This window comes from Crocuta crocuta, unplaced genomic scaffold, assembly GCF_008692635.1.
Source record: "Crocuta crocuta isolate KB4526 unplaced genomic scaffold, BGI_CrCroc_1.0 scaffold130, whole genome shotgun sequence".
NCBI lineage: Eukaryota > Metazoa > Chordata > Mammalia > Carnivora > Hyaenidae > Crocuta > Crocuta crocuta.
Window position 1 is genome coordinate 11,818,868 of NW_027527920.1, and position 26,445 is coordinate 11,845,312.

General features: G+C 34.1%; 1 protein-coding gene across 2 annotated transcripts in view; it reads left to right on the forward strand.

Annotated features, from left to right (window-relative positions):
- The window catches only part of VPS13C (vacuolar protein sorting 13 homolog C), a 186,579-nt gene extending 160,444 nt beyond the window's left edge, over positions 1–26,135 (forward strand). The window contains exons 69-83 of one of the 2 annotated variants that reach the window (XM_077747730.1): positions 360–429; positions 1,031–1,142; positions 1,261–1,374; positions 3,311–3,450; positions 5,085–5,166; positions 6,396–6,509; positions 7,302–7,377; positions 7,930–8,093; positions 9,586–9,631; positions 11,299–11,422; positions 11,941–12,055; positions 16,877–16,965; positions 23,591–23,714; positions 25,065–25,145; positions 25,456–26,135. In XM_077747730.1, coding sequence (XP_077603856.1) covers positions 360–429; positions 1,031–1,142; positions 1,261–1,374; positions 3,311–3,450; positions 5,085–5,166; positions 6,396–6,509; positions 7,302–7,377; positions 7,930–8,093; positions 9,586–9,631; positions 11,299–11,422; positions 11,941–12,055; positions 16,877–16,965; positions 23,591–23,714; positions 25,065–25,145; positions 25,456–25,557 — 1,553 coding nt within the window. In that variant the 3' untranslated portion in view covers positions 25,558–26,135. Of the gene's footprint in view, positions 1–359; positions 430–1,030; positions 1,143–1,260; positions 1,375–3,310; positions 3,451–5,084; positions 5,167–6,395; positions 6,510–7,301; positions 7,378–7,929; positions 8,094–9,585; positions 9,632–11,298; positions 11,423–11,940; positions 12,056–12,799; positions 14,233–16,876; positions 16,966–23,590; positions 23,715–25,064; positions 25,146–25,455 lie in introns of those variants that run through there. The other variant, XM_077747741.1, reaches the window with a different exon arrangement.
- Positions 26,136–26,445: the final 310 nt, after the last annotated feature.

Genomic DNA, 26,445 nt, shown 5'->3' on the forward strand with positions numbered 1-26,445 from the left:
AAAAAAAAAAAAAAAAAAAGTAAAGACAGTCTATTTTAAAAGTTAAATAGCCTTTAAAAAAAATTTTTTTTTAAATGTTGATTTATTTTTGGGACACAGACAGACAGAGCACCAGCAGGGGAGGGGCAGAGAGATAAGGAAACACAGAACTCACGACAGACTCCAGGCTCTGAGCTGTCAGCACGGAGCCCAATGTGGGGCTTGAACTTCAATGTGGGGCTCAAACTTCCAAACTGCGATATCATGACCTGAGCAGAAGTTGGACACTTAATTGATTGAGTCACCCAGGCACCCTCCCCCCCCATTTTTTGATCTATTATAAGCTTGATTTTTTTTCTTGTTTTCTTTCTTCCTTTTAGAGCCCAAACCTTTCATTGATGTGAGTGTCATAACAAGATTTAATGAGTACAGTAAAGTATTACAGTTCAAGTAAGTAAAGATTCCCGTTTATTTAAAGGAATATAAAATGAGAATCTACTTTGAAAATATCACTCTCGTGAGGATGACTTCCATATAAAAATTATTTTCCACCTGAACTGTTTAATCCACTTTTGGTCAAGTAATTTTCTTTGTTGAAACTTATTTTAATACTAGCCCCTCTATAATTTTAAAGTATAAAATTCCTTGACCACTTTTTCCTCTTTGTAACTCCAATTAGAATATAAAATAGCCAGTGAATTATAAATGATGTATGTTTTTGTGAAGTGTTTAAAGTAATTGCTGTGGACTTTAAAAATGAAATAATACAAGCTATAGCCTCTAATTCTATTTGTCTCTTTTGTAATATGATAAATATGTGATTTGGGAGTTTAAATGGTAAGTATTAATACAGCAGTATTACCACTAGTGAAAACTTCACTCTAATGAATAAAACAATCTCAGTTTAAGGATACTTTCATCTTCTTAACACTTTTGAAGAGATGGAGTGAGATCTTATTGTGACTTTTGGCCAAAATCAAAGTTTTAACATTGATAATTACAAGGTTTGATAGAAACCCTTTTCCAGTCTTCTAAAAAATTTTTTCTGTAGGTATTTTATGGTCCTCATTCAGGAGATGGCTTTGAAGGTTGATCAGGGGTTTCTAGGAGCTATTATTGCGCTATTTACCCCAGCAACTGACCCAGAAGCTGAAAGAAAACGGGTAACAATTTTTATTTCTTGGGGAAAATCATAAACTAAAAAAATCAAATCAGCCATTCTTTCAACTGCCTGGAGAAATAATAAAATAAAATAGAAACTCTTGATTTATTTTTTTTCAGACAAAGTTAATCCAGCAAGATATTGATGCTCTCAACACAGAATTAATGGAGACCTCAGTGACTGATATATCAGTTCTTAGTTTCTTTGAACATTTCCATATTTCTCCTGTTAAGGTTTGTTATCATTATTATTTTGGAAGTTGGGCAGAATTGTACAAGTTTTTAAAGATCTGTGTGCAAATGTGGGTTTGAATTTGTTGTATCAAATATTTGGTGGGAATTTTATTTGATTAATTGAAATAATTAAGACAATTTTCTGTAACATATGTACAACCATAATCCCCACAGAGAAAGCATTGGAGCATGTTCTCTAGTCTTGAATTAATAACCCCTTTAGTCAAGGAAGGAGCTGACAGAAGCATTTCTTAATTAAGCGAAGAAGTGCTCACAACATTTATTGTTTTGGTTGCACTTTGTAACTACTCTCACGGTCTAAACAGAAAGCTATAATGGGTGCCCTAACCAGAATGTGAAAACGCTGAAGTAGGTATTATACTGTTGATGTGGTGTTTTTCACCCTTCCAAAATTTGATTGTAACTAAGGGAGTAGAAAATTGGATACCTTTCACTTGCCTGATTTTGTACTTTATGAACCCATTTCCTTTTTTCTTTTTGTTGTTCTTTTTAGATTTTATAGGAAGAGGTGACTGCTTAGTAAATTCACAAATGCTATCAACCATAATGCTCTGAACTTGTGTAATGAGCCATATTTACAATTAAGTAACTCTTTAAAATATTGATGATCCTTTACATTCCCTCAAACTATTTACAGAACATTATTTTCAATTGCATCCACCAATCCACTCAGCTAAATAAATTAATTTATAAAATGGAATTGAATTATTTTAAATTGATGTACTAATTTGGTTGTATTAGACGTATTTATAGTGTTAAGTTTAAAATTGATACTGTTTTATGTGGTAGGTTAACACAATTTCTTTTTCATGATTAAATGAAAGTCATATATGAGAGTGAATAATACCTTCCACAAGTATTTACTGAATGCCTTCTATCAGAGTTGTTCTGGAAGGTATAAAATGACTTCATCGAGTTTCTAATCTTAGGGTAGTATTAAAGATTGTTAATTTACCAACTCAGGATTTTATGCACATTGGAAATTGTGCCATGAAGTTGAATAATTAAGATCGTGAACAGTAGTTATTTTCTCATTCCATGGTGACTTTGCCTTAAGGGAAAAGCTGGATCTCTGTCCACCTAAACTTACCTTTCATGGATTGCCACATTCTCTGACCCTGTAAATGGGCAGAAGTCTACATCAAACAATCAAAAACACAAAAGCAAACCAAAAAAACAGCACCCACGCTTTCCTGGTTTTCCCCGGGTGTCTTCTGTTGAGCTCCACATTGGTTTAGTAAAATGCAGAATCAGAAAGGAGAGTCATCTGCTTTATTTGCACAGATGGAATTACCTTCTACCTGTGTCCTTGCCACTATTGCATTAATGATGATACAGCACAAAGTAGAAGCAGCCAAATGGTAATGTGTAGATCTTGTGTGTAAGTTAAAGGAGTCTGTGGAAGCTGAAAAACTTCTTAACTCTTTTAAAAATTTATTTAACAATTTGTTGCTATAATCGTCCTGTTGTTGCTACTTATTATTGTATAATTATAATTGTTATTGTTAATTATTGCCATAGATTATTACTTGAGTTGGATAAAAATGAATGATTATTTGTTACTTTGACTGGTAGACTACTTGTGTGCCAGTTGACATGTGTCTTTTCTTAAAATGATTGTACTGTTTTTCTGAAGTGTTTTGAGCCCCCTCGATAGAAACACAATGGTATGTATACACTTTGAATAAAACTATAGCTCTATGTTTGCAACAGACTACTTCGTATTTTATCAAAAAGCTAATACGAGAATCAGATATTAGTGAGTTACCCTGTGTTGTGTGTAGAGGAACAAATAATAGCTTTCTTTAGGACTGAAATATACAACATCTGTTTGTATCTCAAAGATTTGGTTCCTATGTATGTAAATTTTTTGGTTGTTTTTAGCTTTTATTTATTGAACATTTTTTTCTTTTAGTTGCATTTGAGTCTGTCCTTGGGTAGTGGAAGTGGAGAGTCAGACAAAGAAAAACAGGAAATGATTGCAATTCATTCTATTAATCTGCTCTTGAAAAGCATAGGTGCTACTTTGACTGACGTGGATGACTTAATATTCAAGTAAGATTTATATTAAAGTAGATGGGGAGGGTTTTGTATGAAGGTTATTTTCTGGATATCAATTCTTCCCATTTGGGCTACAATGTTAGCTTAGAAATATAATTCTCACTATACTTGAAAAGTTTGGCCTCTTTTCTAATTATGCTTTTTTGATATGCTTATTTTACTCATAAAAGGCTTTATATTTTCTTCAGGTATTCATATGTTGATAATCATGAATGTAGAATAAAAATGGAATTATTTGAGTACTAGGTTAAAAATTGACCATATTTTAAAGCAGACTTATATTTGAAATATGTAGCAGTATGATGGCATTTCAGTATAATCATATGGAAAAGTATAGATAATAACCCCTTGCCCACATTTAGTCTGAGAATATTTATGTGTGCTAGACACATATAAATTCAGTGAACGTTTACTGGATCTTCCACAGTGGTATTGGAACAAGTAGTTACCTTGGAGGGAAAAAAATTTCCATTTATACCATTTCCACCATACTTGTACACTATCAAGTTTCATGGGAACAGAAGGATTAAATATAAAATTCAAATGAGAAAGAGTGAGGAAAACACTGAGGTTAATTGTTGTCAAATCTCTGAGTAAAGGAAGTGTTCTCAGTTTAAAAGCAATGGAAAAACCCACAGTGGAAAATACAAGATAGATTTGACTACATAGAAAGTAAATAAAACAAAATCAGTGAAAACAATTAGAAAATGAACTGGGAAGATAGAAGGACAAATATGACAGGGAGAGGGTTAATAGTCTTAATATCAAACATTGACAAGACAAACCTGAAGATTCCAACACCATAATCACCAGAGGACCATACAAGAGGGAAGATACAGTGGCTTATAGATATTTGAATGTTCAACTTTATCATATATCAAATAATATATGCAAATTCAAGTAAATTATCAAAGATTTTTAAATATGAATAATCCTATGGGTCTAACAAGTGGGTACTTTTTAAAAAACTATTTGTAAGAGTACAGATATATGTGTATATATATGAAAGCCTCATATGTTTTTGTAGTTTTTCATTTAGTAATTCTTTTATTGGGAATTCAGTCCCAAAAAAATCTTGAAATGCAACCAAAGAGTTCTATTCAAAATTTACATATGGCAGTGCTAATTATTATTGTCAAGATTTGGAAATGTCTGACAGTGGTAAAATTGTTTTGTTTTGACACTTCCACATGCTGGAATGCTATGCAACCACTAAAAGTGGTTACATAGAATTTTGAATAACCTAGAGAAATCCTCATTCACAATATTGAGTATAAAAATGCATACAAACTGTTTTAAATATTTTTGAATTGGATAGAAAAGAGAGAATTTAAAGTGGGAAATGAAAAGAAAAAGAAAAAGCCTAAAAATTCACCGTGTAATGGGATTATGGTTGACTTTTTCAATCTTTTTACACTTTATGTGTTTATGAAAGACTTGTATGAGAATGCACCAGTTTTATAGTAATTTTGTTACCATAACATTAAGATCTCAAACATAAATTTATGTGGCAGATGTACAAATGGAATTGTGAAAGAATTAGCAATGGTTAACTTACCATTGAAATTTTAAGTCTCTTATCTCAAAATGTAATGATCATGCTTTTGAATCTTTCTTTCTCCTCCCAGACTTGCTTATTATGAAATTCGATATCAGTTTTACAAGAGAGATCAGCTTATGTGGAGTGTTGTTAGACATTACAGTGAACAGGTAATTTCCTATCATAGTAGCTCACAAGGAATATATTTAACAAAATATAAACAAAATGCTTGTATGTGATTGCACAGTGTGCAACATTGTTTATTTAATACACCTTAATTTGTAGTCTCATTTCTTTTTTTTTTTAATTTTTAAATGTTTTATTTATTTCTAGGAGAGAGAGAGAGAGACAGCATGAGCAGGGGAGGGTCAGAGAGAGAGGGAGTCACAGACTTTGAAACAGGCTCCAGGCTCTGAGCTGGCAGTCAGCACAGAGCCTGACGCGGGGCTCGAGCCCACGAACCGCGAGATCATGACCTAAGCGAAAGTCGGACGCTTAACCGACTAAGCCACCCAGGTGCCCCTGTAGTCTCATTTCTTACTCATTTTATTGAATGATTAATTTCTATTTCTTTAGCTCTTTCTCCTCTCCACAAAAATTTTTAAAAGCTTCCTTTAGTGCCTTTTTTTCCCTTTGCAATTATACATTTACCACTTTGGAAAAGAATACTGATGTAGGAGCCAACACACTTATTTCATAAATGTCTACAGTTTCGAAGCATAGTCTAGGAGAAATGGGAGAGGAATTCCAAGCCAGGCGTTTTCCCGTGCCTCAGTTATTCAATGGCTTGAATTGGATGCAGGGGCAATTGTTGTTTCATGGTAGTAGGATACCATTGCTGTACCATGGAACTGTGGGATGAAGTTCCCCTTTCTTCCCTCTGCTAGAAGGTCTTTTTTCCTACAGTGTATATATACATTATGGTTATTAACCTATTCAGATAAGGATATATTTTCATTTGTTTTTTTGTTTCGATTATTAGTTATTTCCCCATCTCATTTCATAGCAGTAGTGATTATAACATAATAAAAATAAGCATTTTTGAATTATATATTCATTTCATATGCAGACTAGTTGTGCAAGGTCCATGTTATCCACCTTCCATTTTTTAGAAGAGAAAACTGAGGCCTAAAGAGACTAATTGACTTGTCCAGCATTACATAGCTGCTAACTGGTAGACTGCCTTAAACCAGTCTATCCAAATTGAAAGCAATTATAAAGTGCTAGCATAATGCCTGGCTCATAGTGAAAGATCAGTTAATGGATGTAGCGATGGTTATCCTGCATAGCTTTCCTTTAACAACCTAATTTAGTCCGCACTCTCCTTTTTTCCCAAGGCATCATGATATTCTTTCTTGTAACAGTAGTAAAGGACCTAATTTACTTTTTTTCCCTTTAGTTCTTGAAACAAATGTATGTCCTTGTATTGGGCTTAGACGTGCTTGGAAACCCATTTGGATTAATTAGAGGCCTGTCTGAAGGAGTTGAAGCTTTGTTCTATGAACCCTTTCAGGTATTGATCTTTCAAATATAGGTCCAGAAAATGATATTCTGTTCTGTGTGACTAATAATTTGTATTTTAATTGTATATGGGAACTGAATCATATTCAAATAACAGAAATACATCAATGTCATATTTTAATTTAAAATTACTTGAGATGGCATTAAAGGATTGTTTCAGAATTAATTCAGTGCTTCTGATGTCTAGGCGTTAAAACATACCCACATTTTCCAGGATTTCATGTAGTTCTAAGGAAGAATGCTTGGTAGGTTCACACATTTCAGGGCTGTTTCACCACTATGGAAAGGACTCATGAGATATGAAAAGCTGACTTTGTTTTGTATTCAAGCTTTTTTCTAACCTGTTTGCCTGCATTTAAGGGATCTAGGAGCCCAAAGTAGTGAGGGTTTTAGCAGGACAAAGCAGAAAGACTGCATGGGAGAACAAAAGAATCAAAACGGTGGGCTCTAAGTCTTGTTACCAGTGCAGCTGGTAACTTCAAATTGTGATTTAAGCCACTGACTTCTTTCTGTCTAGGTTTTATTATCTCAGAAGAGTTTACTGAAACCATGTGGGTTGAAGGTATTTTCATACCCAGTAGGTGTGCTGTCAGTATTTGAATTAGAGGGAAAACTGTGACATCACAGTGTTTATGGGTCTTTACAGATTCTATATCTTTATGGAAACCCTGGAATATTAGATCAAAGTCTTGAGCTTATTTAAATCTTAAATAACAAACTTTATATATCTATATCTATCTTTCTATCTATCTATCTATCTGTCTATTTTTTTTTTTTTGGCCAGGGTCCTGTTCAGGGACCTGAAGAATTTGCTGAGGGCTTAGTGATTGGAGTCAGAAGTCTCTTTGGACACACTGTAGGTATGTATCACATATTGTGTATATAAATATCTATTTTTTATTACAGTTTTTCTAAAACGTATTGTCTGTAAAAAACAAATTATATTTAATAAAAGAGGGAACCATTTTCTAATGATCCCCTTTAAAAGGTGTGTCCCCTTGTTCTTGAATGGAAAATAATTTAACACAGACTTTCTGGGTTTGTTTATTGGTCTTTGTAGTGTTGATTCAATGTACTTTTTCTTTTTTAAAGAAACAATACTATGTCTTTTAGAGCAATTTTAGGTTTATGGAAAAATTTTGGATAATCAGTGTACTTTGAATAGTTTGATTCCTTTTCTTAATAAACAGGGAATGGTAAAGATACATTTCTCTGTGTTTGTATATGAGACAGACTTTGAAGCACCTGATTAAGGCAAAAGTGTGCTGTGTATTGTGGTAATGCTCTTTATTATTTTAATATGATTTATTGTCATGTTGGCTAACATACAGTGTATACAGTGTGCTCTTGATTTTGGGGGTCGCTGCTCTTTAAAGAAGCAGTGTGACTCACATATCCGCATCTTTTGGTAGGTGGTGCAGCAGGAGTTGTATCTCGCATCACTGGTTCTGTTGGAAAAGGTTTGGCGGCAATTACAATGGACAAGGAATATCAGCAAAAAAGAAGAGAAGAGATGGGTCGACAGCCTAAAGATTTTGGAGACAGTCTGGCCAGAGGAGGAAAGGGCTTTCTGCTTGTGAGTCTCTTACTGAGTCTTCAAGAAGCCCTGAACCGTTCTATACACTTTAGAATATGTACTCAGCTGGTTGTGTGAAATTTGGAATATCCCTTGTGAGTAAAGGTCTGTTGCAGCAGCAGTACTGATAAAGGATAGGCTTTGCTGTTGCCTTATGTGCTTTCCTTCCCTGATACCACCATCACATGTCTCCCCCAAATCCCAGATTTCGTTTGGCATTTGGGCTGGAGTGAAAGTTCTAGAATGATGGCAGATTAGCACTCTTCTGGAAGAGGAGGAAGTAAAGCAGAGAGAAATACGGTAAATGATGGTAACAAGAGGGAGGAAGCGTTGTTCAGGTCATCATCAGTTGACCAATTCTGTGGAAGGGGAGGTATACAAGTTAAGTCTTTATTTTTTAATGTATTTTAATTTATTTTTGAGAGAGAGGTAGAGAGAGAGACAGCATGAGCAGGGGAGGGTCAGAGAGAGAGGGAGACAAAGAATCTGAAACAGGCTCCAGGCTCTGACCTTGCAGTCAGCACAGAGCCCGACGTGGGGCTCGAACCCACGAACCGTGAAATCATGACCTGAGCCGAAGTCGGACATTTAACCGACTGAGCCACCCAGGCGCCCCAAGTTAAGTCTTTATAAACCAGGACTGCTTTTCACTATTTTTCAGTACTTTAAAAATTACACAGGTAATTATGAATATTATTTAATTATACAGGTAACATATGAATGTTCTCTTTATCAGTAATTATAAGAACTTATAAGTTCTCCCTTTAATAAATAATGGAAACATTATAGGTAAACCAATGAAGTACTGTTTAATCATGCTCCTCTCCTTCCAGAAGTATCTGATCTTTTAAATAATGTGTATACTTCAGTTCTCTTTCTGTTCATTTGTGTAACATACAGGTAAATTTATTTACTACCATTACTTGGCAAGTATTAAGAATGTATAAACGTATTACTGTTTTTAACTCGTAATGTGTTTGTACCACTGATTTATAGTGTTATGTGTAGTCTAATCTAAAGTACTTTGTCAGGCTGTTTGCTGTCCTTCAGAGGTCCCTTCATTTTCAGTTTTCCACACTTCCATTAAATTACAAAGTGATTTCATTAAAATTATAATTGGATCTTAGGGATTATTTGGCTCAATTCATTCATTTTACCGGCATGGAAACTGAGGCTTAAAGAGATTCAATCAATTGCCCGTGGTTCTGTAGCTAAATTGGTGCCAGAGTCAGATGTAGGATATTTTTGCCTGCTTTTCTATTCTTCTTGTTATAAAAGTTTACTTGTACAAGGTGCTTTTATTTAAAATTTGCTGTTATGTAATATTTAAAAAATTATAGTACTCACTTAGCTACATGCCGTTCACATTATCAAGTCCTCATTTTTTTTTTTTTGGAAAAAAAGTTATTTCTAGTGTGTAGGTGGAGACCCCTAGTGGTTGGCATAAGCACCTTCCATTCAGGTTTGACTTCATGATTGATTTCTCTTTCAGGGAGTTGTGGGTGGAGTGACTGGGATCATAACAAAACCTGTGGAAGGTAGGTTGCGAGTATCTCCTTCCTGTACGAAGTTGAAGAGTTGATCCGTTATTGCTACTAGTTATTTAATTGAGAGAATTTCTCATTTTATGCTCATAGTCTTAAATTGTTTTTAAATGAATGTACTTTCCTCAGAAAGTAGAGAGATTAAGTAATAGACTCTCATTCAGACTTTGAATGTTATTTTCAGCAGGGCCATAGTTCAACTGGGTTCCTTTAGATCCTCAATAGAAATTGATTTTTTTTTTAATTCTATTAAAAAAAATCCTTTTTTCAGTACAGTCCCAATCAAAATCCCAGTTGGCTTCTTTACAGAAATTGACAAGCTGATTGTAAAATATGTATGGGAATTCAAGTGACCTCATATAGCCACAACAATCTTGAAAAAGAACAGAGCTAGAGAACTTATACTAACCAATTTAAAAACTTACCATCAAGGTAGAGTAACTAAGACAATGGTAGTGGCATATGGATAGACATATAGATTGATGGAATAGACTTGAGATTCTAGAAATAAATCCTTAGATTTGTGGTCAGTTGATCTTCAACAAAGGTGCCAAGATAATTCCATAAAGAGTAGCCATTTCGACAAATGGTGCTGGGACACCTGGATATAAACAGCATTAATGTGTGTGACAGCAACTCCATTTCTAGGTGTATACCTAAGAGAATTGAAAACATATGTTCACTCAAAAACTTATGTATAAGTGTCCATGGAACATAATAGCCCGAAGGTGGTAGCAGCCTAAATGTCTGTCAGCAATGCATAATTAAACAAAATGTGGTATAGCTATACAATGTGATGGTATCCAGCTGTAAAAGCAAATCAAGTGCTCTTACAAATACAAGATGAATGAATGAACTTTGAAAACATGTTGCTAAGTGAAAAAAAACAAAACAAAACAAAAAAACAACAGTCCCAAAAGATCACATAGTGTTTGATTCCATTTGTAGGAAATGTCCAGAATAGGCAAATCCGTAGAGATGGAAAGTAGATTAGTGATTGCCTAAGTCTGGGGGGCAGGGAGGAAGAAGTTCAATTGCACAGGATCAGGTGAAGACGGGTTGGGGGAAATGGCAAATGATTGCTAATGGTCATGGGGTTTATGTTCAAGAGGATACACATTTTCTAAAATTGATTGTGTCGATGGTTACACAACTGTCATATAACAAAAAGCATTTAATTTGTATATTTTAATGGGTATGTGAATTATATGGTGTGTGAATAACGTTCAATATTTTAATTCAATAACGTTCTTATATTTTAAAAAAAAGTAACACTGCTTGAAAAATCTCTTGATGGTAGAATAAAAAAAAAAAATTCTGGTAATTTCTTAAACCTTAGATTCTTGGGTCTAAAAATCAGTGGTTGTAAAACTTGAGCACCACTCAGGATGCCCCAGACCATGTTAAAACACTGATCGCTGGGTCTCCCTTCCACACTTTCTGACTCAGTAGGCCTGAAGTGGGCCCTAACAACTGATGTTTCCAATACCCTTTGAAAACCACTTTTTTTTTTATATGTCATGATTAAATTTCTTTAGAAAGCCGAAATGTAGAAGTTTACCTAGGTAAAACAGTTCAGTATTTGGCTCAGGCTTTTGTTGAGTTCAAACTTGTTCATTTTAAAATATCTTTATACATTCATTGTCCTTGGTTTCATGAAGGTGCCAAAAAGGAAGGAGCTGCTGGATTCTTTAAAGGAATTGGAAAAGGGCTTGTGGGTGCTGTGGCTCGTCCAACGGGTGGAATCATAGACATGGCCAGCAGCACTTTCCAAGGGATTCAGAGGTAATTAAGTACATACCATGTGCATGGTATGTGTCTGTACTTACAGTTACTAGGAATACATAAATAAGTTAAATACTTTGCCTGCTCTTAAGGATGTTAAAGTCTGATGGAAAGCTCTGACAGGTTCACAAGGTGGGTTGCCACCAGAAACGAGTGAGAGGAGACAGTTTTCATGGTTCAGTTTCTCTTGTGTTCAGCAGATGTTTATTGGTACCTACTATATGCCAGGCCCTGTGCTAGATGCCAAGGATACAGAGAGTGGACAGGCTAGTCCCTGCCTTTGTTATTTTGATACTTTCTTTTCTTTAAGAAAAGGTGGGGGAAATTGGAGTCCAACAGACTTGGTTATAATACTTGTCGCATTATAATGGGCAGGCTATTTAAAATTACTGTTTTTATCAAATATTGATATAACATGGAATGTAGTACAGTGTTTAATATACATATATATTTGTATATATTATTTTGAAAGGTTGTCACATTTTTTTTTTTAATGCTTATTCTGCTGCCTTATACAGGGCAGCAGAGTCAACCGAGGAAGTGTCCAGGCTCCGACCCCCTCGTTTCATCCACGAGGATGGCATCATTCGCCCATATGAAAGACAGGAATCTGAGGGCTGTGATTTATTTGAGGTATAAATTCTGTTCTTCCTGGTCATGGGTAAAATTTAATATTAAAGATTTCTAGGACGAGGATTCCATGGGTGGTTCTTAAAGTTCCTGATTCATGAACTTCTTTAAGGATTGCACAGGGAACATGGTTTGTAGAGTAGAATTTTATTATTTATTTTTTTTGTTTAGCATAATATTTTAAGTGGGAATATCTGGTAATTTTTTTTTTTTCTGCACAGGTCCAAAGCTTTTTTGTGCAGAAAGCAAAACGTTAAAAGAAGTCATAGGCTTTATTACAGTTTGTGTGGTAGCTCATTTAGTTAACACTGTTAACTTTGGTCTCCTGCTTTATAGCTAATTATAGGAATTCCACTGCTTCCTTTTCTCCCAGCCAAATTAATTTATTTGGACTGCTCTGTAAATCTAGATTTTTTCAGGTAAACAGAAGCTGGAGGAGAGAAAAAAAAGATTATGTGCAACTATAATCTTTTTAAACCTTAAAAATATTTTAAGGTGGATTCTTTCCGTTTTTATTTTAGTTTTAACTTTACTGCTTTTAAATAATATATACATACATAAATTGCTTTTCTCCCTGGACTGGATTCCTTCCCCCCCCAAAAAAAATGTATTAATATTTTCCTACTTTGACTTCAAAGTAAAATGACTCTCCATTGTTCTTAGCCTTTATTTTTTATTGTATGTTGATTACATTTTATCTTTCTGCATGCTTCTAACTTTATTTTCTTTCTTTTTCTGCCTACACAGCAAGAACTGGAAATACAGGAGTAAATGTTTCCTATGCTACTACTTGATTTCATCCTTAAAAATCAAAACAAACTGTGGTATTAATTGACTGTCTTTGATTTATTTAGATTGATTGTTCATTTTAATTAAGTTTTCTTTACAACTCTCACCCTTCTCTAAACTTATGATAGTGGCTTGACTGAAATTAAAAATGGTGGCATTCCTGGTAATACTGTACAGGAATAAGAGATCAATATAAAATATTAAAGGATATAGCAAATTAACTCTTCTCTTTTTTTAGTTGGTGAAAGACTTATATTGAGTTCAGAAGCAGACAATTTTACTATCATTTTGAAATTTTTATCTTTTCTTATGGTATTCATGTACTTTCAGGTAAAGCAGAAAAATAAGGACAATTCTTATGTCCAATCTGTTATGTGTTCTTCCTGTCTGTGAGTGCTGATGGTGGAATTATATAACTGTGTTTCACATGTCACCCCCAATTCACACAATTTATGGGACTGTTAACTGGGGCATATGTTTTAATAATTGAAATACAAGTTGCTGTTGGTCCTTAGACCTCAAAGAAGAGTTGAGACATGAATTTTGAGAACATGTGCCCTTAATCGCTTTTTTTCTCTTTTTTAACCTCTCAGTACTCTTGCTGGACAAATGGCAATCATTTTATAATGATGTTACATAAATATCAGCCCTTGGCATTTTTGCTTTTCGAAACTTGAATCTCCTTGTTGGTTATGCCTATTTCACAATTATTAGTTTTAATTTACATAAATAGAAGTTGAACGTATAATTTGGCAAATTATGTGTCTCTTGAACTTATAGATATCCTTATTTTTAAAAACCAATCCTTTTTGTTTTTAAGTTTTTAAAGAGGATTTGTTATCTTAGTGGGAACAAAAATAATTACAAACTAACATTTTGAAATTAGTACCCTCACAGTTAATTTTGAAAGTAAATTGCATTTTGATTCCTTATTATAAATGATAGAAATGTTTGATTTGATTTAGCAGCATCTTATCTAGCAGCTTTCATCCTTCTCCCCAAAATTGAAACCAAAGTATAAACTTATATTTAATGTGTCATACATTTGAAGAGAGGGAAACTGCTAACGTATAACTGTTCAGTTGGATTATATATTTTTTAAATTGTCATTACCAAAAGAATAAATTGAATGCTCATTTAAACAAGCACTTGAAAGAGGAAAGAACGACACTCAAATATCAGCCTAAAACCACAGCTGACAAACTCTTCTTGTGTCTAGATAATTGAGGGTTGGCAAAAATGTCACCGCATGTACAATTTCTGAGAACCAAGCACAATAACTAATCAAGATGCTGTCTTAAATCATCACTAATAATTACCCTTCCTTCTTAGGTAAAAGTAATGATTTTTAATTTTCTTGGATATGTTGCAATTTTACAAGACTTTTAGGAAATTGTGTAACTTGTTTACATTTTTTTCTTATTGTTTACCTTTTGTGTGTTTAGTTCTTTATGTTATTAACCTTGTGATTTCCCTTTTTTCAACTGCATGTCTAGAAGCACAAAATCCCAGTAACATTTATTATTTTAGCTAAATGTATCTTGTCTGAGGTATTTGTTTTCGTTATTATATCACACAATCTTTTAAACTTAAATATATTATTATAGTTCCTGGAAAAGCTAAAATGATTGTACATTAATGAGAGGACTTGCTAATTTTTTCCATAGGTGACAGGGGTAGGCATGGATAGTTAAGTTTAGGCTGTTTGATCCCTTGCCTGTCTTGGTGTAATCACTTAGGTATGAAGTATTTATTGATTATCTAGACTGTGCTGGATATACAAAAGGAATAAAAACTTCTGTCCTTCAGGGACCAAGTATAAGAAAACGTGTAAATATTAAAGAACACTGGAGTGTAAAATTATGTCCTCCTAGCCCTTAGTATAATATGGATACATTCTAGACAATTTATTTGGGAATCTTTTCATTTACCCCATTTTCTTTTTCTCTTGAGTATTGCTCTGTAGTATTCACTCAGCTTTCAAAGTTACTAAATCATATACTGTGTTTTCATAGGATGTACTTTTCTGCTTAACCCTTATCTTCTAAGATAATTACTGTTTATACATGCATATATATATATATATGCACACACATATATATGAGATAATATATATCTATATATATATGGCCAGTTTTTATTTAATATTCTCTTGGTTCACATACTTGTGACTATATGATATTTAAAATGATGTCTGTTGCTTTTTGATTTCAATTACCTTTTTCCATGTTCATTGAAATGCTTCATTCTTAATTCTTGCATTATTATCTATTGAGGTAACCATTCCAGTGTGTATTTGACCATTCCAAGTTGTTGGCATTAAAGATGCTTCTGGTACTTTACTAACACTAATAATTTTGTGATAAACATCCTTATACGTTTTTTTTTCATATATCATTTCCTTAGAATTTACATGAAAATCTTGAATGCTTTTGCTAAATTGTAAATCTGGTCTCCTGCTGCCATCAGTGACTGACTATCTTAATCTGAATCTCAGAGTATAGTGGATTTTAGTAGTGCTGAAAACAGTTTCTGGTAGTTTAGTATGGTGGTACATTATCCTTAAAGGCTTTCAGTTATTCAAAGGACAACCCTGATAAACTAGTGAAAATGCATACAAGATGCAGACTGGGTAGTATTTCTTTTACATTGCATCTCAAACCTAAATATTTTAACATTTAAATTTCAAAGCTGAATATAAGTGTACTGAATTGTTATATTCATTTCCCATTTTCTCTTTATTAAAGAATTTAAGGTATAGATGTTAAAAGATTTTAGCTAATTCTCACAGGCAGGATGTGCAACAAGGGACTTAAACTCCACTTGTCTCTGAGACTCATTCTGAAGATGAGATCCTACTTCTTTGGGGATTCATCTTTGCTCATGGCTTATTATAACTGTCAAGGAATGACTGAACCAAGGATTTTGGGAAAATGTGTATTTAAGCATTGAAATAATAACAAATGTGCTTTCTCTGCTTGTGATTATTATTATGTTATTCTTTTAATAGTATTGATGTCATATTCTTGGTTATAAATGTTACGGTCTTCTTAGGTATGTTTATGTTCTGTAGTTTCATATACATTATGTCATCTGATCTTTAATCGTGCACTATAGATAATGTCAATGATATTTCATTAGCATTAATTATAAAAAATAACTGTTTTTAATGTGTGCTAATTCAAATCACAATAGTTTGGAAATAGTTGAAATGAAAATAAATGTATTTTAATGTGTTACTATTTATACTTGAATTATTTATGCTTGTTAATTGTCTTTAGCAATAAATTGTGCCAGCTATTTGAAATCTTAGAAATTCTTCATGTTTGTGTTAATATTGACATTATAGTTTCTTTTTTCTCAAGAATATAATTTGGTATATACATGTGCTTTTCATGCATGTTTAATATGTAAGACCACATAATTCCAAAACATTAGATATCATTTATTTTGGAATTTTATTATTATGGGTATATTTATCTCTATGTAAATACATGATTCTTCACCTTTGAGAAGGATCACAGACCACTTAAAAAATCTGATGAAAAATATGAACCGTCCTTTGAAAAAAGTTGCAAAACCACATTTTCATATAGTCTCTTTTAGGTGGTTCATAGACCTCCCAGATCTTTCCACGGACCCAAGGTTAAGAACCCCTGTAATGTTAATATCACGCTTTTATATTAGCATATAGTATATTCCATTAATGAAAGTATTTCATTATTTCACATTAATGAAAATGTGTGATTATTTCTGGTAGATAATTTTAAACCTCTGAGTTATCACAGAATGAGATATATTTTATCAGAACATCACTTAGTAAGTATTTAATACAGATTTTTTTTAAGACACAGTGAAAGTTAATTTATAAATGTGCTATGAATATTTTTCTAGCTTCATGTGCCAATATTGTTTTTGTTTCTAATAATTTTTTCCCCTAACTAGCACTATTACTATAATTAACTAATATACAGTATTGGAAATAATATTTGGATGCATGTACTATGCAAATCTTGAGTCTTGTTTTCTTTTCAGAATCACATCAAAAAGTTACAAGGAGAGACTTATCGATACCACTGTGCTATTTCTGGAAGCAAGAAGACAATCCTTATGGTTACAAACAGGTATTAACTTCAAGTGATATTTTCTCAAATGCAAACAATATAGATGATAAGGATTTTGAAAACTAATGGCAGTGGGTTTGGAGAACTATACTTAAATTGTAAAATGCTCATTGTCATTGAATCACCAAGATTCGGTGGACCCTCCAGATGGGCCCTTTGAGGTCGGCTATTCTGACTGTCTCATTTTGGAGATGTTGAAACTGAGGATCAGCAAGTATTGCAGTTACACAACTCCTGAGAGACGGAGTCTAGGATGGATTCCATAGGTGTAGTCGTCATATGTTACCTATGAATTGTGAATCCAGCTATTGAGCCTGAATTCATGAACCACTTTTTCTTACTAGATTTTATTTTAGATGATGAGCACTACTTTTTAAAGGATGGTATTACTTTTGTGTGTCTTTTCCAATGTTTTTCTAAGTATTTCAGGAGTGGTAGATAATTTTTCCAACTTTTCCAAATACAAGAACTTGAACTAAACTACATTTATTTTTCTGAGTTTTATTCTACATCACTTACTCCAAAATGGCTAGTATATATCAATAATTTTCAAAACCTTTTAAGCTGTGTATTTCATAGGACTAAACTGGAGTACTTACAGTAGACCAAAATCTGCATTAGATTCTTTACTACACTGAAATATATTTGAATAGGAAGGTGAGAAAGTAAAACTAACATGACAGGATTAGGGCTTAAACCATAAGCTTTTTCAGTGAGTTAGCTAGTCAAATGGCTTGTCCATTAAGTAAAAATATTCACAAAACAATTTAAAAAGCATTTTTACTAATTGGACAAGTAATCACTTATTTTTTATACCCATGATTTTATAGTGTGTCCATTAGATTAGGCCAAAAACAATGTTTGTGTTATATATTGTACTTACCTGCAATGGCAGTGTGTTGATTCATTTTAATATTGTATACCTTTTATGTTAATTCAACAGTAGAGAATGGAAATCAGGGGTTTTTTGAGGGGGGTGTTTCTGGTAATACTTAATACTTTAGAACTTGTTTCATTTAGGCATTTTGTGGGATTATTACTGTGCACATTATGTAGCTGTTTTTTCTTCAAGTAAAATAAAAAATCATAGCAATTTTAAATCTAGTCACTTACAGAGCTTTTCAGGAGGCAGTTAGTAGAATATTTCTGACCAGTACAATGATTTAGTCTCCTTGTAGCTTTAGAAGACTAGCAGGAATGTCTTTGATTGAAGTAATTATCATTATGCTGATTTGTTTTACCTTTAATGATTACACAAATAGCATTTCTTCTAAAATTGGTGTTTTAAAAAATAACTCTTTTATTGCTAGAATTATGCTTATTCATTGTAGATAATAGACATCAGGAATCAACAGAATTTCTTTAAGGGACAGATAGCAAATATTTAGGCTTTAAGGGCGATAGTGTTTCCCAGCTACTTAGCTCTGCCTTGATTTGGTCCGCAGGCCATAGTTTGCCCACCTCTGATAAAGACAATAATTTAAAGGATGGAATTAAAGTATCCGTACATTGTGGTTTGGTCTAGGACAGAGCTGGTTTGCACTTTCCTCCCAATGAAATTATTAGTAGCTCTCCTTCATTCTTAAAAATGTCCTAGTTTGAATCATAAATTATGATAGCCCCTAAAAATCACCTTTGCCAGCAATCCTACCAGCCAGATGGTATATGTGATTTTTACTGTATAGGTATTTTATAAAAACTATGTACAGAAAATACATTTTGTATATTTAACTAACTTGAGTTTTTCACCTAACAGTGTGTTATGATCATCTTCCCAAACTATTGGATACTCTTTGACAACATGATTTTTTAAAAAAAATTTTTTTAATGTTTTTTTAAATTTATTTCTAGGAGAGAGAGAGACAGCGTGAGCAGGGCAGGGTCAGAGAGAGAGGGAGTCACAGACTGAAACAGGCTCCAGGCTCTGAGCTGGCAGTCAGCACAGAGCCCGACACAGGGCTCGAACCTACGAACCGCGAGATCATGACCTAAGCGAAAGTCGGACGCTTAACCGACTAAGCCACCCAGGTGCCCCTTGACAACATGATTTTTAATGACTATGTAATATTGTATTTATGGCTATACTATAACTGATTCAAATGCTACCTTACTATTTGATACTCAGATTTTTCCTTCCCAATACTGTATTATTATAAAAACATCTTTGCAGCTAAGTCTTTTTTTTTCTTTATTTCCTTAGGATAAGTTCTTATCAATGGGATTGCTGATTTTAAAATTGTGAAGATTTTTGAGGCCCTTTCTATCTATTGCCAACTTGTTTTATCAGAACAGTTATATGGACTTTTTTTTTTTACATACAACTAACAACTAGAGAATGCGCTTTATTCTGTGTATTTTCCTAAGACTAGTGTTCTCATTTAAACTTTGTGGTCTTTGCAAACTTAATTTGCAGAAAATAATTCTTTGTTTTAACTAGCACTTGTTTGATTGCTAATGAGTATGAACATTTCAATATATTCATCATCTATGTATATTTTCTATTCTATGAATTGCTTTTTCATATCCTTTGCTCATTTTTTGTTGTATTTTTCTTACTGCATTGAATAACATTTTGTAAATTAATATTAGCCCTTTTTACCCAATGTATTATTAACATTTTCATGATTATTTTTTGAGTTTTCCAACATAAAGGGCTTTTAATTTTTTCATATTGAAAATCATCCAAAGTTTGGTCTCATTTTTTTCTTATCAGTTTTTAGGGAAAAAAATGAGTTCTCATAACCCAAATTTGTTAGGCTGTATATCCACTAATCCAAATTCCTGCTTAATATTTTATTTTAGTTATCTTCATTAGGAAATTGTTCTCTGAACAGACTTTTTTAACCATCTGCGTTAGTCTGTGTTGACTGCTATAACAAAAATTCTATGGACTGGTGGCTTAAACTACAAACATTTATTTCACACCTTTCTGGAGGCTGTGAAGTCCAAGATCAAGGTTTCAGCATATTCTGTCTGTGGCTCACTTCCTGGTTCATAGATAGCTATCTTCTTGTTGTGTCCTTGTATAGCAAAAGCAGTGAGGGAGTTTCTCAGGCCTCTTTTATAATGACACCGACACCAATGCCGAGGCTTCCACCATCATGACCTAACCACCGCTCCAACTCTAAATACCATCACAATGGGGTTAGGATTCCATGTATGATTTGGGCGAGGATATGAACATTCAGACATTAGCAGTGTCTAACAGAGATAGGGACACAGATAAAAGTTGTATCTTCTGTCCATTCCTCCTCCAAAGGGGGGACCTAAACATTATCAGTAACATCACAGTGTGCTAGGTGCTAAGATAAAGTGAAAAACAGAGACTCTGAAGACCAGAAAACTTTCGGTCCCGTAAGGTGAGGACCAAGGTGTTACAGGGAAGGTGTTAGGGAGAAGGAACTTGAACTGTTGTCTTGTAGAATATGGAGTTTTCATACAGGTAAATAGCAGGCAGTCAGAAGCATAAAACATGAAAGGATGGCACTTGGAATAATAAGATCATTTGAAATGGCTGGGTACTAGGATGTTTGTAAGGAAGCACTCGGAGATGAAATAAGCCATATGTGTCTACTCATGATGTCTGAAGGGTATAGATTTTATTATTAATGTGATGGAAGAGTATTAATTTTTTTTTAAAGTACAGACATTTCATTGCTCATTACCACAGCTTTTCACATAGAGGTATATGCACATTGTACTCACATTAAGTCTTTTTTAAATTCACATTACGACTTGTACACAAGAACTAATATGATGAGGTTTGCAGTTTAGAAAAATCCCTGGCAGCAGTTCAGATGCTGAATTGGAGAAGGATCAGAATGGAGAAAGGGAGACCAGTTAGAGACCAATTTTCTATTGTTGCATAGAAAATTACTATAGAGTTAGTACCTTAAAACAGCACAGGTTTACTATCTCACATTTCCCTGGGTCTGGAGTTTGTGATGGCATGGCTGGGTTCTCTGCTCAGGGTCTCACAGGCTGAAATCAAGGTGTACAGCTTCCTTCCTGAAGGCTCTGGAAAGGAATCCACTTCTACGCTCATTTAATGTTGTTGGCAGAAATCGGTTCCTTGCACTTGTAGGACTAATATCTCAGTTTCCTGGATCTCTGTCAGCTAGGCACCTGCTATCAAGCATCTGGAACCTACCCTCATTTTGGCCGTGTGCATCTTCATCCCCACAACTGCACTCTTGATTCTCAGTCTCTGACCCAGATTTAAAGGGCCCTCATGGTTAGATCACACCCACGGAGATCAAACTTTTTCTTAAAACTGTCTGTGCTTTATAATAAAACCGAATCTTGGGGGTGAAATCCATCATATTCATAGTTGTGGGGATTATTCCAGTCTATAAACCAATATATACTATATGGAGAATCTTCAGGACTGTCTTAGAATTCTGTTTACCCTAGAGACCGTGGCAATTAACTGATAGGAGGTGGTGAGGCCTACACTAAAAAGAAGAATCAAGACAGATAGAAGGGGCAGCCTTGAGAGACCAGAGCTTGGTGACTGATTGAATGTAGAAGAGAAGGGAATATAAGACGACCTTTTGGTTTGGGGCTTAGGTACCAAGGGGGTTGGTATTGCCATTTATAGTAACTTGAGGAAAGAGATTGTTTTTGTTTCTGTATTTGGGCTTAGTGAGTTTGACATGGCTCTGATATACCAAAGTAGACATACTTCAGTAGTCAGGGGGACAGGTACAGATAGAGATTATAAACACAGGTATAGGTAATTGGACTTTGGATAAGGATTGGAGTTAAGATCTCGGAGACTTTCCTGAGACAGTGTGTTGAATAGGAGAAAACTAAGATTTGAGCTCTGGTAAACGTGGAGCCAGAGGAGGAGAATGAAGAGGATTTAGGGTGTCAGGAAAACAGTAATGCTATTGGCCTGGTCAAGAGAGGAGGGAGTTCAAACACAGTGGGAATAATGAATTTACATTTGACACAGTGATTTGTAATAGTTATCTGTAACACTTAGCTCTTATGATTCTCTTCTGGGGCAGGAGGTGAGGGGAAGTGTAATCCATTTCCTAGGGAGAATATGAAGGGGTGTAGAAGGATGTCACAGTGATCGGAGGGCTCTACCAAGGCTGGGACTTCAGATGCTGAACTTCTTACAAAGCACAGCAGAGTCTCAAGTCAGCCCCAGATTCCAGTAGTTCCTCTGCTGAGAAATATAGTGCTCTGGGGTTTATTTCCATCCCCACCCTCCATTGGTTACCTAGTTCATTCAACTTTACCTTCTAAGCATCTAGAATCTAGCTTGTTCTCCTCCCTTTTCACAGCTGCTGCCTTCACTGACATTCTGTTTCCTGGTTGGACTATTATAGTAAATTTTTCCCTTAGTTGTCTATCCCACTTCTCCTCCCTTGTCCACTGGGTCCATGACTCTAAAATAGGAAACTTTATCATGAAAGTTCCCCTTGCCTATAGGTTAAAGTCAAAATTTATTAAAATGGAAAAAAAAATTAAAAACACAAAAAACTCTTCAAGATCTGGCACTAAACTAATTTTCTCACCTCTGTGTATATCCAGCTACAGACCTCAACATTCCTCAAATAAACCTTCCCTTTCTTGTACCACCATTTATGTCAACCCTCTATTCCATTTGTCTAAACTATGATTTTCCTTTCCACCTAGAGAACTCCTTTCTTTCAAAAATCAGCTCTTAAACCACACACTTTACCAACATAATCAGTCCCTCTCTCTTGTGCTCCAGAATAATTTTCCACACACTATGCTATTACACTCATCTAACTGTGCTGTCACATATATTTACATGTTTACCTGCCTTCTAGCTTATGAGTATCTCTCATGCAGAAACCCTATCTTCTTTGTTTTTCTAGAACCCTGGATATTTGTAGAATTAACAGTTCCTCTGCTTTCCTAGTTACACTTTCTGTAATGGAAACTTTAGAATCAAGTATGGGTTATATCAGTAATTAATCTGAATCACACACTGGGAAATCAATATAGATGCCCTTTAAAGATTCTGTGATTTTTCCTTTTTTCTTTTTTTTAAATTTTTAAAATTTTTTTAAATTAAAAAAAAAATTTTTGCTATTGAGTAAAATGGGATACTCACTCTGTGATACAGTACATTAGTGTTAAAGTGTTCAAACCTGATATTTATTAATAGGCCTAAAGTGAATCTTTGCTGACATTTGAGGTTTCTGACATTTCCTGCACATTCTTTCTTGACTGGAAGGCATAGATGATTGACAGTAAAGAGCAATTAATAATTTTCCAAGTAAAACATTTTCAGGGGCTTCTGCTTTTATTGCTTCCCGGATGAGAGTACAGCCTGTTCCTTATGTGTTTCAAAGACGATTTTAGTTTTTCGGTCAGTTTTTTTAAAAATGACACTTTTCTGAATTTTGCAAGATTGGCAGAAGGGGAATTTTTGAAAGTCTGCTGTGTTAGTTAGTCAGTGCCATATTTGCTCTTTACTTGACAGCTACCTACCTAGACTTTTTTAAAATATAAAGCATATCTTTTTTTTCCAGGTTATATTGTTTACTGAGCAAGTACTATGTCTGCCATCCAGCAGAGCAAAATATTAGAGTAATTTGTCTTTATCACTACTTGCATCTTTTTTTTTCTTTTTGCAAAATAGGCGAGTGTTGTGTATAAAGGAAGTTGAAATCCTAGGCCATATGTCCATAGACTGGCAGTGTCCATTTGAAGATTTTGTATTTCCTCCCAGTGTCCATGGAAACATGCTAAAAATTTCAGTCAAGGTAAGAAGACATGAGTCACATGTTCAGAGCCAAGAATTTGTTAAGTGAGTGGGAACCACTGCTTTCTGGCTCTCTTTTACAGTTAACAACACAGTGTTTGAAGGATCATCATTATGATGACGATTATATTATTATAATAATACGGTGAAATGTAAGGGAAGAGGTATTATAATTAGTGTATTTCTGTACTGTTTGTACTTTTTTTATAGTCCTTGATTGTGTTGAGTGAAGTATCCGTTCTGTTCATTGAAAGAATTAGAATGCTGATATTTCCTTTTTGGCAGAAGAAAGCATTAGTAGGTAGAATTTTTTTTTTCTAACTCCATATGAATATTTTGCGGTAATCTTAGATGCATCTGGAAAGGTGTCCTTTTATACGTTTTTAGGGGATTATTATAAGTATTATATCTGAAACACTCATGTTTTATCATATTTGGCACTTACAGAATGCTAATACAATTTAAGTATAGAATACTTTCATGTCCTTCCTTCCTATCATTTTCCAAGGAGGAACTTTTTAATTACATAGCAAGTAATTAGTAGAACCGATACCCCAATCTTTTGCTTAGTTTTCAGACTCACTTTACTTTAAAATGTATAATTTGTCTTATATATGATATGTTTATTTTCACCCGTTAAAAAAAAAAAAAACTACAAATTGTCATGGTAAGGATGGTAACTACTAGAGTATGTATTTTCTCCTAAACAGTAATGATGTTATCTCTATTATTGAAACCATCTGAAAAATACTTATCATAAAATTTAGTAGTTAGAGATGCAGGTACTATTATCCTTTAATTTATGTTTTCTTTTCATAGAAGTTTATAAATAAAAGAAACTGCGTAAGAGTACTGTTTTGTATTTCAGCCTTCCCTCATTGGAGAGTGTTAGAATTGAAAGAGCCTCTTGGTCTATGAAACACAGTTTTCAGACTAGGAAAGACTGTGCCACCCTGCATATGTATATGAGAGTGGTGAGAACTGACTCGGTGTGTTTTACATTATATAAGAATTTTATCTCTCAGCCAAGGAAATGAAGGAGGGAGTTTTTGATTTGTCAGATGTGGTGAGTTATCAAGCGCTGTTTCTGTAGGCTATTTATCCGAGTCCGAAGAAAGCCGTCCTTTTATACAGATAGTTGCGTACTCATCCAGTTTCACAAATTCTCACAGCTCACATATGGAAACGCTCTCCTTGCACCAAAATGATTTAGTACTTATCATACCTGAAGACGTATGTCTGGTTAGTCGATTTGTTACGAAATAGAGTCGACATTTAAGCATTCAATTGAAAGTTACGATTTTTTTTTTCTTCCCTAGAATAATTTCTGTCATCATTTCTTTTGAAACAGGAGCAGGGTCTGTTCCACAAAAAAGACAGTGCCAGTCGTGGCTGCTGTAACATTTACCTGCAGGATGCCGCCACAGCAGAGGTAAGCCGTTTAAAGAATGCCCCTGAATTTGCTAGCTGAAAGATTTTCTTAATCTGTTATAATAATACCCATTATTTCTCTCAAAAGATCTTCCAGTTATAACTCTGGCTGAATATGTAAGCTTAAAATGATGCATTGTGGGCTTCGTGGAGCGGAAGCGTCTTATTTTGCCTTACATGTTTGGACTGTGTATTCTTATCCTCTGCTGTTGAACCTGTGTGCAGAGCTCTAGCTCTTGCTTTTAGACCTTCCTCCTTCGCATGAGTCCATACTTGTCTTTACCGTTCATCACAAACGTTTTATATTACAGAGAGTACGTAATGCCATCGAAGATGCGCAGTCAACGAGACACCAGCAGAAACTGATGAAGCAGTCATCTCTGAAACTTCTCAGGCCCCAGATACCATTTTAGTCACACATCCCAGGGGGCCGTTTCTGGGGGAAAAACCAACCATCAGGCTTGTCTATAAATCACTCTTCTTCATCTTGCTAAAGAGAATTTTTCAGGCAATCCTGTGGTTTTAGAATTATTTTCTAGGATAGTTAGTATTGGATTTTCCATTTTTTTCCCTTTAGTTTTGACTCTAATTTTGCAGCTCTGTGTTGTCAGCAATTCACTTTTCTACACTGCCACCTAAATGAGTCAGCCCCTCAAAGAAATAACACTTTAAACTCAGAATGAAATTTCCATTAATGTTTACATTGTGAAACAAAGGGGAATGAGCTTGTTTTTAATTAAAGTTCTTACTAAAGAGTAAGAAAAGAGCTTAGAATGACTATTTTTCTTTTGGAAGGTTTTGGACAAACCTTTGGACAAATGTTGGATATTTCATTTAGGGGCAATTTGTTCAGTAATTGAACAAATTGAATTGAGGTAATATTTTTGGTAAACCAGGTAATTGACTGAAGAAAGCCACTAAAGGGAGAAATGACATGTTTCCTATTTTCTTTTCATGTTATGTTTCTCCTAATAAAAACATGTTTTCCTTTGGTGCTTACTTTTCTTCCTAGCATTACAATATAAAGGCATATGGAAAATCAAATCTTAAAATACCTGCGGTTTGTTCTCTATAATGTAGCGCGCATAAAACTTTTGAAAGTATTTACATGCTCTTTCAAGATGAACTTAAATAGCACAATTATAATTTGCTGATGCATGGAAATGTTGTACTTTAAGTTTTTCAAGACTCAGAAATATGAAAAGCTCAATATTTTTATATTCTTAGAAATTGTTTTTTAATAAGTTGAAGGATTTTTAAGGGCATCATAAATAAATACTTAATGCATACCTTGAAATATA